The 12596-nt window shown below is 43.6% G+C and overlaps 1 protein-coding gene across 1 annotated transcript in view; it reads right to left on the reverse strand.

The window, feature by feature from the left end:
* LOC139367925 (voltage-dependent T-type calcium channel subunit alpha-1G-like) overlaps positions 1-12596 on the reverse strand; it is a 346256-nt gene that overhangs the window by 55355 nt on the left and 278305 nt on the right. Inside the window, 4 exon segments of the mRNA XM_071106315.1 lie at positions 5852-6065; positions 6316-6405; positions 7625-7750; positions 8467-8593. Of these exon segments, the coding sequence (XP_070962416.1) occupies positions 5852-6065; positions 6316-6405; positions 7625-7750; positions 8467-8593 (557 nt within the window).

Raw genomic sequence — 12596 nt, forward strand, 5'->3', positions numbered from 1 at the left:
TGTGTCTGACTGTCTGTCTGTCGTGTCTGTCTGTCGTGTCGTGTCGTGTCTGTGTCTGTCTGTCTGTCTGTCTGTCTGTCGTGTCTGTCTGTCTGCCTGTCTGTCGGGTCTGTCTGCCTGTCTGTTGTGTCTGTCTGTCATGTCTGTCGTGTCTGTCTGTCTGTCTGGGGACATAATTGGGGTCGGCTTGTCGTGTCTGTTGTGTCTGTCTGTCGTGTCTGTCGTGTCTGTTGTGTCTGACTGTCTGTCTGTCGTGTCTGTCTGTCGTGTCGTGTCTGTCTGTCTGTCTGTCTGTCTGTCTGTCTGCCTGTCTGCCTGCCTGCCTGCCTGTCTGCCTGTCTGCCTGTCTCAGTGGATTTAATAGAAGTAGAACTATAGAGAGGAATGGGGATAGGGTTATATAGAGGGAAGAATAAACACCATTGTAAGTACAACCTACAGTTGAAGTTGAATGTTTGGAAGAAAAAGGGGGAGGCTTGCTAGCTGAAGGACATCATGCCAACTGTGAAGCACCGTGAAGTTATGATCCTAACTGACCTAAGGCCGTGGATTTTTACTGGGATTAAATGTCAGAAATTGTGAAAAACTGGGTTTAAATGTGTTTGACTAAGGTGTATGTAAACTTCCGACTTCAACTGTGTTTATTTATTTTCTCTTTTGTACTTTAACTATTTTGAACAAATATGACATTTGTAATATCTATTACTTTGGAACTTTTGTGAGTGTGATGTTTACTGTTAATTTGTATTGTTTATTTCACTTTTGTTTATTGTCTTGCTTTGTTAATATTTCCCATGCCAATAAAGCTCTTAAATTGAATTTAAATGAATTGACAAAGAGAGATCGAGGGAAACAGAGAGGGCGAGAGAGGGAGAGTGAGAGAGAGAGAAAATGATAAAGAGAGCGAAAGAGAGAGAGAGAGATAAAGAGAGGGAGAGGGGGATGAATTGAGAGAGAGGGAATTGGAGAGAGAGGGGATTAAAGAGAGAGAGAGAGGGAAAATGAGAGGGAGCGAGGGAGAAAGGGAGAGAGATAGAGAGAGAGAGACAAAGAGAGTGAGACAGGTAAGTGGCGAGGGAGAGGGAGAAAGGGAGAGAGATAAAGAGAGGGAAGCAGAGAGGGAGGGCGTGAGATAACGAGAGAGGGAGGGAGAGAGGGGGAGGGAGAGAGAGATGGAAATAAAGAGGGGAACATTGAGAGGGAGAGAGAATGAGATAAAGATAGAGAGAAAAGGAGAAGGAGAGAGAGGGAGAGAGAGAAGGGGGTGGATAAAGAGAGAGGGAAATGAGAGAGAGAGAGAGAGAGAGAGAGAGAGAGAGTGAAGCAGAGAGGGAGAGAAAGGGATAGGGAGAGGGAAAAGGAGGGGGAGAGGGTTGATCCTGTATGTTTTGATAGTCTGGTCTGCTACCATCTGGTGCTTGTGACACACACTCTCTTCCCCCTGCATTTGCATGGGTAGACAACCTAGAGGCGGTGGTAGAGTCTGAGCGTGGGTAGACAACATAGAGGCTGTGGTAGAGTCTGAGCGTGGGTAGACAACCTAAAGGCTGTGGAAGAGTCTGAGCGTGGGTAGACAACCTAGAGGCTGTGGTAGAGTCTGAGCGTGGGTAGACAACCTAGAGGCTGTGGTAGAGTCTGAGCGTGGGTAGACAACCTAGAGGCTGTGGTAGAATCTGAGCGTGGGTAGACAACCTAGAGGCTGTGGTAGAGTCTGAATGTGGGTAGACAACATAGAGGCTGTGGTAGAGTTTGAGTGTGGGTAGACAACCTAGAGGCTGTGGTAGAGTCTGAGCGTGGGTATACATCCTAGAGGCTGTGGTAGAGTCTGAGCGTGGGTAGACAACCTAGAGGCTGTGGTAGAGTCTGAGCGTGGGTAGACAACCTAGAGGCTGTGGTAGAGTCTGAGCGTGGGTAGACAACCTAGAGGCTGTGGTAGAGTCTGAGCGTGTGTAGGAAAACCTAGAGGCTGTGGTAGAGTCTGAGTGTGGGTAGAAAACCCACTGGATTGGATGAGAGAGAGTCAGGGGGACGAGTGGGAGACGGGCACGGGATAATAGATGAATATGATAGCGCTGGGTCGAGCACATACTTCAGTCTTTTCAACTTATTCCAGTGTGAGCTCCTTGATACACTTGATGTGAGTCAGGATTCAAGGACTCAGTTGGAGATTTTGTAAACAGTCGATCGCCTATTTTCAAATCCCAAATTCAAAAGATCTGTGTCACAAATCATTGAAATACAAAAAGAGCCACTCTGGTGTAGTTAAACTCTTTCAGAAAAGTCAAGCAACCTCTACACGAGGAAAACAACTCCTCCAAAACCCTTGTGTCAACCAGAAAAGATAGCAATAGATTCTGAAACCTGCCCATTCATAAGGGCTATACCTTAACTGTACATACATTAACTCAGACGTGCTCTCAATCTGTCAACATGTTTACCATTTCAGTTACAACTGTGAAGAAAAGGTTTCCAAGCAACAGAAAAATAACAAGCTTGACGTGACAGATTTAATAAAACAAAAACGGTCCCGATATTCAACCGGTATAGATACCCTATAAACACACTATAGATACCCTATAAACACAGTATAGATACCCTATAAACACACTATAGATACCCTATAAACACACTATAGATACCCTATAAACACAGTATAGATACCCTATAAACACAGTATAGATACCCTATAAACACACTATAGATACCCTATAAACACACTATAGATACCCTATAAACACAGTATAGATACCCTATAAACACAGTATAGATACCCTATAAACACACTATAGATACCCTATAAACACAGTATAGATACCCTATAAACACACTATAGATACCCTATAAACACACTATAGATACCCTATAAACACACTATAGATACCCTATAAACACAGTATAGATACCCTATAAACACAGTATAGATACCCTATAAACACAGTATAGATACCCTATAAACACACTATAGATACCCTATAAACACACTATAGATACCCTATAAACACAGTATAGATACCCTATAAACACAGTATAGATACCCTATAAACACACTATAGATACCCTATAAACACACTATAGATACCCTATAAACACACTATAGATACCCTATAAACACAGTATAGATACCCTATAAACACAGTATAGATACCCTATAAACACACTATAGATACCCTATAAACACACTATAGATACCCTATAAACACACTATAGATACCCTATAAACACACTATAGATACCCTATAAACACAGTATAGATACCCTATAAACACACTATAGATACCCTATAAACACACTATAGATACCCTATAAACACACTATAGATACCCTATAAACACACTATAGATACCCTATAAACACACTATAGATACCCTATAAACACAGTATAGATACCCTATAAACACACTATAGATACCCTATAAACAAGTATAGATACCCTATACACACACTATAGATACCCTATAAACACAGTATAGATACCCTATAAACACAGTATAGATACCCTATAAACACACTATAGATACCCTATAAACACACTATAGATACCCTATAAACACACTATAGATACCCTATAAACACACTATAGATACCCTATAAACACACTATAGATACCCTATAAACACACTATAGATACCCTATAAACACACAATAGATACCCTATAAACACACTATAGATACCCTATAAACACACTATAGATACCCTATAAACACACTATATATACCCTATAAACACACTATAGATACCCTATAAACACACTATAGATACCCTATGAACACACTATAGATACCCTATAGATACCCTATAAACACACTATAGATACCCTATAAACACACTATATATACCCTATAAACACACAATAGATACCCTATAAACACACTATAGATACCATATAAACACACTATAGATACCCTATAAACACACTATAGATACCCTATAAACACACTATAGATACCCTATAAACACACTATAGATACCCTATAAACATACTATAGATACCCTATAAACACACTATAGATACCCTATAAACACACTATATATACCCTATAAACACACAATAGATACCCTATAAACACACTATAGATACCATATAAACACACTATAGATACCCTATAAACACACTATAGATACCCTATAAACACACTATAGATACCCTATAAACACACTATAGATACCCTATAAATACACTATAGATACCCTATAAACACACTATAGATACCCTATAAACACACTATAGATACACACTATAGATACACTATAAACACACTATAGATACACTATAAACTATAGATACACTATAAACTATAGAAAACTATAGAAAACTATAAACTGAGAAAGAAACCAATGGATATGAAGGGTCTTATATTACATGTCTGTACAGACACAGGAGTGTGTGAGAGGTTGAGCATAAGAGGAGTGAGAGAGAGAGACCGTGTGTGTTCGGGAGTGAGTGAGAGGGAGTGAGTGACTGAATGTGTGTTCGTTCTGTGTGAGTGATTGAATGTGTGTGAGAGGGAGTGAGTTCATTCTGTGTGAGTGATTAAATGTGTGCGAGAGGGAGTGAGTGACTGAATGTGTGTGAGTGACTGAATGTGTGTGAGAGGGTGTGAGTGACTGAATGTGTGTGAGAGGGAGTGAGTGACTGAATGTGTGTGAGAGTGAGTGAGTGACTGAATGTGTGTGAGAGTGAGTGAGTGACTGAATGTGTGTGAGAGGGTGTGAGTGACTGAATGTGTGTGAGAGGGTGTGAGTGACTGAATGTGTGTGAGAGGGTGTGAGTGACTGAATGTGTGTGAGAGGGTGTGAGTGACTGAATGTGTGTTCGTTCTGTGTGAGTGATGAATGTGTGTGAGAGGGTGTGAGTGACTGAATGTGTGTTCGTTCTGTGTGAGTGACTGGGAGCGTTAATGGTGACCACATCTCCAAGAGAAGCTCCATATCCATCTGTATTTCTCAAGAGTTGAACGAAAGCATTCCCACTGTCAACTACCATCAACATCTGATTACAACATTTCAAAATTATCTTAGATTTATCAAACCAAAAGTATCTCTAAAGCCAATACGGCTTCTGAAATATCCACTCTTCTCTTGTCCAATGTCTGGGGTTCGAAGGCAGTGGAATTACTATGGAGAGAGGCGACATCGGGCATCTGGTAACCCGTTCCTGTACAGCTGGAGAGGCGGTGGGGACAGATCTAGGATCTGCTGACCATCGTATAACCCTAACCTTTACTATATGAAGGAAGCCATTAGATCAGACCCTAGATCAGCATCTAGGTACTTCCTAGTTTGGTTTGTAGTTCTACCTACCCCTCCGGCTGTACTACAACTATATGCAGGAAATGAGTTGGGATATAGAAGGGGGCGTTACCTTCCCCTCACCCCACCCCCCTCCCTCTACCTGTGGAAGTGCCACATCATGCAAGTCCCACCCACCAGTACTCACTGGGCATGCTCCAAGGGGGCGGTCATAAGTATGCTCTCTATGATAGGCCAGGCAGGAAAAGGGGGCGGGGTGTCTATTCTACTAGACCAGCGCACCAACTCCGATCCTGGAGAGAGACTCGGTGTGTGTGGGCTTTTTGTTCCAGCCCAGAACTAACACTTATCCAGGTTTTACAGTTACTGGTGGGCTGGAACCAAAGTAGCTCTCCAGGACCAGAATGGGTGACCGCTGACCACCAGGCAGAGAGAGGACAACTAGCAGAGGGGGAAATAGAAAGAAAAAGGACTTCTACAGTAGAAATAGCAGCGACTTCAGGTCTAACGCGTTCCCTCTCAATCGCTTGGCTTTGGTCAAATCAAAGCGAATCAAACCAAAACAAGCAGGACTCAGAAAGATGTGGAAAGACTACCGACCAGCCATCTCCTTCTCCTTACTCCGTCTCTTTTTCTCCATCCGTTTCAGTCTCTTCTCCTCCCTGCGCTTGGCCTCCTCGGCCTCCTGGCTGCGACGACACTTGTGGAAGTTCTCCACCACCACGCCCACGAACATGTTGAGCACGAAGAAGCTGACGATGAGCAGGAAGGAGATGAAGTAGAGGAGCATCCAGGGGTTGTGGTTCAGCTGCGGCTGGAGGGGGAGACACACGTTAACGAGCACTGTGGCGACGTTCTAACGGCAAACGCTGTGTGTGTGTGTGTGTGTGTGTGTGTGTGTGTGTGTGTGTGTGTGTGTGTCTGTGTGTCTGTGTGTGTGTGTGTGTGTGTCTGTGTGTCTGTGTGTGTGTGTGTGTGTGTCTGTGTGTGTGTGTGTGTGTCTGTGTGTCTGTGTGTCTGTCTGTGTGTGTGTGTGTGTGTGTGTGTGTGTGTGTGTTGTATACCTGTTGGTTGACTCCCACTGCATCTAATCCATCATACATGATATCAACCCAACCATCCTTAGAGGCCAGCACGAACAGAGACATCAGAGCCTGGCGAGAGAGGGAGAACATCACACATGATATCAACCCAACCATCCTTAGAGGCCAGCACGAACAGAGACATCAGAGCCTGGCGAGAGAGGGAGAACATTACACATTTACGTTGTTTAGCAGACACTCGTATCCAGAGTGACTTTACAGAAGCAATTAGGGTTAAGTGCCTTGCTCAAGGGCACATTGTCAGATTTGTCACTTAGTCGGCTCGAGATTCAAACCTTTCGGTTACTGGCTCAACACTCCTAACCGCTATGCTACCTACAGTAGGTTGTGATACCATCACAAGCATCAGTCACAAACAAGGTTTCCACGAGGGCAGTTTAAAAAGAAAGTAGTGGAGATACAACATCTCTGTAAGTATTGTGAATGGTACCTGTGTCAGTTTGTGTTGTGAATGGTACCTGTGTCAGTTTGTGTTGTGAATGGTACCTGTGTCTGGTTGTGTTGTGAATGGTACCTGTGTCAGTTTGTGTTGTGAATGGTACCTGTTTCTGGTTGTGTTGTGAATGGTACCTGTGTCTGGTCGTGTTGTGAATGGTACCTGTGTCAGTTTGTGTTGTGAATGGTACCTGTGTCAGTTTGTGTTGTGAATGGTACCTGTGGCAGTTTGTGTTGTGACTGGTACCTGTGTCTGGTTGTGTTGTGAATGGTACCTGTGTCTGGTCGTGTTGTGAATGGTACCTGTGTCAGTTTGTGTTGTGAATGGTACCTGTGTCTGGTTGTGTTGTGAATGGTACCTGTGTCAGTTTGTGTTGTGAATGGTACCTGTGTCTGGTTGTGTTGTGAATGGTACCTGTGTCTGGTTGTGTTGAGTATGGTACCTGTGTCTGGTTGTGTTGTGAATGGTACCTGTGTCTGGTCGTGTTGTGAATGGTACCTGTGTCAGTTTGTGTTGTGAATGGTACCTGTGTCAGTTTGTGTTGTGAATGGTACCTGTGTCTGGTTGTGTTGTGAATGGTACCTGTGTCAGTTTGTGTTGTGAATGGTACCTGTGTCTGGTCGTGTTGTGAATGGTACCTGTGTCTGGTCGTGTTGTGAATGGTACCTGTGTCTGGTCGTGTTGTGAATGGTACCTGTGTCAGTTTGTGTTGTGAATGGTACCTGTGTCTGGTTGTGTTGTGACTGGTACCTGTGTCTGGTTGTGTTGTGAATGGTACCTGTGTCTGGTCGTGTTGTGAATGGTACCTGTGTCTGGTCGTGTTGTGAATGGTACCTGTGCCAGGTTGTCAAAGTTGTACTGCTGTCTGACCCACTTGTAGTTGGCCATCATACAGTCTGACTTGTTAGTGACGTTTCTCACGTCCTCTCCCTGACACGCAAAGAACTTCCCCTTGAAGAGCTGGAGAGAGAAAACACACACACACACACACACACACACACACACACACACACACACACACACACACACACACACACACACACACACACACACACACACACACACACACACACACACACACACACACACACGTGGTCACACTAATGCCAACTTTATTGTAATTTCCAATTGGTCTTCAGGCCATATCCCATGAGAGGATTCCGTAGTGACCTTGCATGTCCTCTCGTGATTGGTAGCATGTAACTCATGCACAGACGCAGACACCAAACAAGCACATACACACAGGTAACATATTTTTGTGACTCCAAGGACACACAGAACATTAAGTGTAAATTGGACAGCGGGCTTACGACCACATCTTATCCAGCTATACGACTTGACAAGCAGGGTTGAGCCCTCAGTTATATCGTGGAAACCACCCGGAAGAGCACTTTCCTGCTGATGTACGACCTAAGAGCCCTGGCAGGGGGTGAATGGAGAAGAGGGTGCTGATGCGTAATATTAGCCACTTGTCAGTTCCAACATTGTCACTGGCAAGAGGAGAGACGGGTGTGTGGAAGGAGCCCAGAAGAACCCTTAACACCAAAGGTATTAAGGTGTGAAACCTAACTTGAAAGAAACATTTTCCCTGATATTGGTTGGTTGATATTGTTTTGGGAAAATGTATAATATGCTAGGCCTTTTTGTATGGGGTGCAAAAATGGTTCCGATCTCACCTGTACTCCCAGGATACCAAAGATGATGAAAAAGGCACAGCAGATGACCACAATGTTCCCTATGGGCTTTAGAGACGACATCAGAGTCTCCACTACCAGCTTCAGACCTGGGGCCCTGCTGATCACACTGAATGAGAGAGACAGAAACACAGCGTTAGACTCGGAAGACTGAGGAAGAGTGCAGGAGAGAGAGACAGAAACACAATGTTAGACTCGGGAAGACTGAGGAAGAGTGCAGGAGAGAGCGAGAGAGAGAGAGAGAGGGAGAGAGAGAGAGAGAGAGAGAGAAAGAGAGAGAGAAAGAGAGAAAGAGAGCAAGAGAGCGAGAGAGAGAGAGAGAGAGAGAGAGAGAGAGAGTTGTTAAGGTCAATTACAGAGCAGCCAGCTCAGATGGAGATGCCTGTGGCTCTCCCTCCCCCTCTTCCCCTTCCTTTCTCCTTCCTCCCTCCCCCTCTCCTCCTTCCCGTTGTTCACCTCTCCCTCCTTCCTGTCACAGGTCATCAGTGACAGTCAATTGCCCTCATCCCTCCAGTACCTCTCTCGCTTCACTGTCTCTCCACCATACTGTCTGTCTGTCTGTCTGCCTGTCTGTCTGTCTGTCTCTGTCTGCCTGTCTCTGTCTGCCTCTACTTGTTTTTGAGCCTTTCTCAGTATATATCTGTAACTATCTAACATCCTGAGATCAGCTTTGACCTCAGTCCAGTAGTTCTGATGTTTGCAGTTCTTATTCGGGGAGAGAGGTGCAGGGAGTGAGAGGAAGTCAATAACTCATTAAGAGAAGGACTGAGACAGGATATATGGAGGATATGGGGATAAGGCTGATACGTGGGCTGACTGAGACAAGATCAATAACACTGATATTTGCACGTATACATTATATATGCATTCATCTATAGCTGGGAGAGAACAACCACATAACAAAATCCTAGCAAGTAAGGTACCTACAAGCAAAGTCAGTGTCAGTGAAAATATGATTTGTGGGGGGGATTTATTTAAAACCTGCAACTCTAGGGGCAGTATTTTCATATTTGGAAAAAAAACATTCCCGTTTTAAATGGGATATTTTGTCAGGACAAGATGCTAGAATATGCATAAAATTGACAGCTTTGGATAGAAAACAATCTAACGTTTCCAAAACTGTAAAGATATTGTCTGTGAGTATAACAGAACTGATGTTGCAGGCGAAAGCCTGAGAAAAATCCAATCCGGATGTGGCCCATATTTTGAAAGTGCTGCGTTCCAATGAGTCCCTATTGAGCTGTGAATGTGCCATCAACTAGCTTACGCTTTCTACGTATTCCCCAAGGTTTCTACAGCTTTGTGACATAGTTTTACGCATTTATGTTGAAGAATACCAGTAGGGGGCTACATTGCGCAAGTGGTCACAAGATGCTCCCGGAGAAAATCTTGCGTAAAGTACAGAGGTAGCCATTATTCCAATCACTTCTACTGAGAAACCAATTGTCCCGGTTGATTTATTATCGAATAGATATTTGAAAAACACCTTGAGGATTGATTATAAACAACGTTTGCCATGTTTCTGTCGATATTATGGAGCTAATTTGGAATATTTTTCAGCCTTGTCGTGACCGCAATTTCCGGTCGATTTCTCAGCCAAGGGTGAAGAACAAACGGAGCTATTTCGCCTACAAAAATAATATTTTGGGAAAAAATTTACTTTGGCTATCTACCTGGGAGTCTCGTGAGTGAAAACATCCGAAGTTCATCAAAGGTAAACGATTTCATTTGATTGCTTTTCTGATTTTCGTGACAAGGTTGCCTGCTGCTAGCAGGGCATAATGCTATGCTAGGCTATCGATAAACTTACACAAATGCTTGTCTAGCTTTGGCTGTAAAGCATATTTTGAAAATCTGAGATGACAGGGTGATTAACAAAAGGCTAAGCCATGTTCCAATATATTTCACTTGAGATTTTTCATGACTAGGAAGATTTTCTAGGAAGATTTATGTCCGTTGCGTTATGCTAATTAGTGTGAGGCGATGATTACGCTCCCGGACCCGGGTTTGAGAGTCACAAGACGATTTTGGAAGATGGGCAGGAACTCTGTTGTCCTAGCTTCAGGGGAAAGCTGAGAACAGAAGAGCTTTCACTGGCCTGAGTGGGAACTGACCTCCGTAGGGGTGGGACGGCCAAGACACCAGAGGTGGCAGAATGGAGTGCTCGGGTTGGAATGTACGGTTTGAGCATCAGCCTGACGGTAGAGAGGGGCAGTTCCCCTTGAAGAGGAGCGGGGTGAAATAGGAGAACTTGCGAAGGTTGAACACCAGGCGGGCTATGGCATTCTGGATAAGTAGCAGGGGTTTAATGGCACAAGCAGGGAGCGCAGCCAACAGAGAGTTGCAGTAGTCTGGACGGGAGATGACAAGAGCCCAGATAAGGACATGCTCCGCTTCCTGTGTGATGTAGCGCATGAACCTGTAGCAGCGAGTCACTGCTTTGATGTTTGCAGAGAATGACAGGTTGTTTTCCAGGGTCAAGCCAAGGTTCTGTGAACTCTGGGAGGGGAACACCGTGGAGTTGCCAACCATTATGGGGAGGTCTTGGAACAGGCAGGTCTTCATCAGGAGGAAGAGCAGCTTCGTCTTATCAAGTTTGAGTTTGAAGTGGTGGGCAGAAATCCAAGCTGAGATATCTGCCATGAACACAGAGATGTGTGTTGGTGACTTGGTGTATAGAGAATTAAGAGGGGGCCTAGAACCCTGGGGGACACCAGTAGTGAGAACATGTGGTGCAGACTCAGATCCTCTCATCAAATCAAATCGTAATCCCCGAATACAGACCTTACGTGAAATGCTAACTTACAAGCCCTTAATCAACAATGCAGTTTTAACCTCTTGAGTGTAGGGGGCAGTAGTTTTATGTTTGGATGAAAAACGTCCCCAAATGAAACTGCCTATTTCTCAGGCCCAGAATCGAGAATATGCATATAATTGTCAGATTAGGATAGAAAATACTAACATTTCAAAAACTGTCAAAATATTGTCTGTGAGTATAACAGAGCTGATATTGCAGGCAAAAACCAGAGGAAAATCCAACCAGGAAGTGCTGTTTTTCTTGAAACCACTCTGTTCCATTGCATGACTTCCCTCCATTTAAAGGGATATCAACCAGATTCCTTTCTCTATGGCAGAGTTTGCAGCAGACATTTTCTCTCTCTCTCCTACTGAAAAAGCTACGGTCCGGTTGAAATATTATCGATTATTTATTGTAAAAACAACCTGAGGATTGATTATAAAAAACGTTTGACATGTTTCTACGAACTTTACTGATACTATTTGGCATTTTCGTCTGCCCCGTCGTGACGGCTCGAGCCTGGGATTTCTGAACGAAACGCGCCAACCAAATGGAGGTATTTTGGATATAAAAATAATCTTTATGGAACAAAAGGACCATTTATTGTGTAACTGGGAGTCTCGTGAGTGCAAACATCTGAAGATCATCAAAGGTAAGCGATTCATTTTATTGCTTTTCTGACTTTCGTGACCAATCTACTTTGCTGCTAGCTGTTTGTAATGTTTTGTCTGCTGAGAGAGATGTCCTAACATAAACGCTTGGATAGTTTTAGCTGTAACGCCTTTTTGAAATCTGACATGCCAGGTGGATTAACAACAAGCTAAAATGTGTTTTGCTATATTGCACTTGTGATTTCATGAAAATTAAATATATGTTTTGTAATTTAATTTGAATTTGGCGCTCTGCAATTCAGGGGATTTTGACGAAAATGATCCCTCTAACGGGATGGGTGCGTCAAGAAGTTAAGAAAATAGACTTAAGAAAATACTTACTAAATAAACATAAAAAAGTTACACAATAAAATAATGAGGCTAAATACAGGGGTTACCGGTACCGAGTCAACGTGCGGGGGTACAGCTTAGTCAAGGTAATTTGTACATGTAGGTAGGGGTAAAGTGACTATGCATAGATAATAAAAAAAACAGGGAGTAGCAGCAGTGTAAAAACATTGTCAACCTTCTTTTGCAGACTCAGATTTAGATAAAAATCCAAGAGTGTGCAGAGCCTGAGACATCCAGCCCTGAGAGGGTGGAGAGGAGGATCTGATGGGTCACGGTGTCGAAGGCAGTGGATAGGAGGATGAGAACAAGGGAGA

This window comes from Oncorhynchus clarkii, chromosome 16 (genome assembly GCF_045791955.1).
Source record: "Oncorhynchus clarkii lewisi isolate Uvic-CL-2024 chromosome 16, UVic_Ocla_1.0, whole genome shotgun sequence".
Taxonomy (NCBI): Eukaryota; Metazoa; Chordata; class Actinopteri; order Salmoniformes; family Salmonidae; genus Oncorhynchus; species Oncorhynchus clarkii.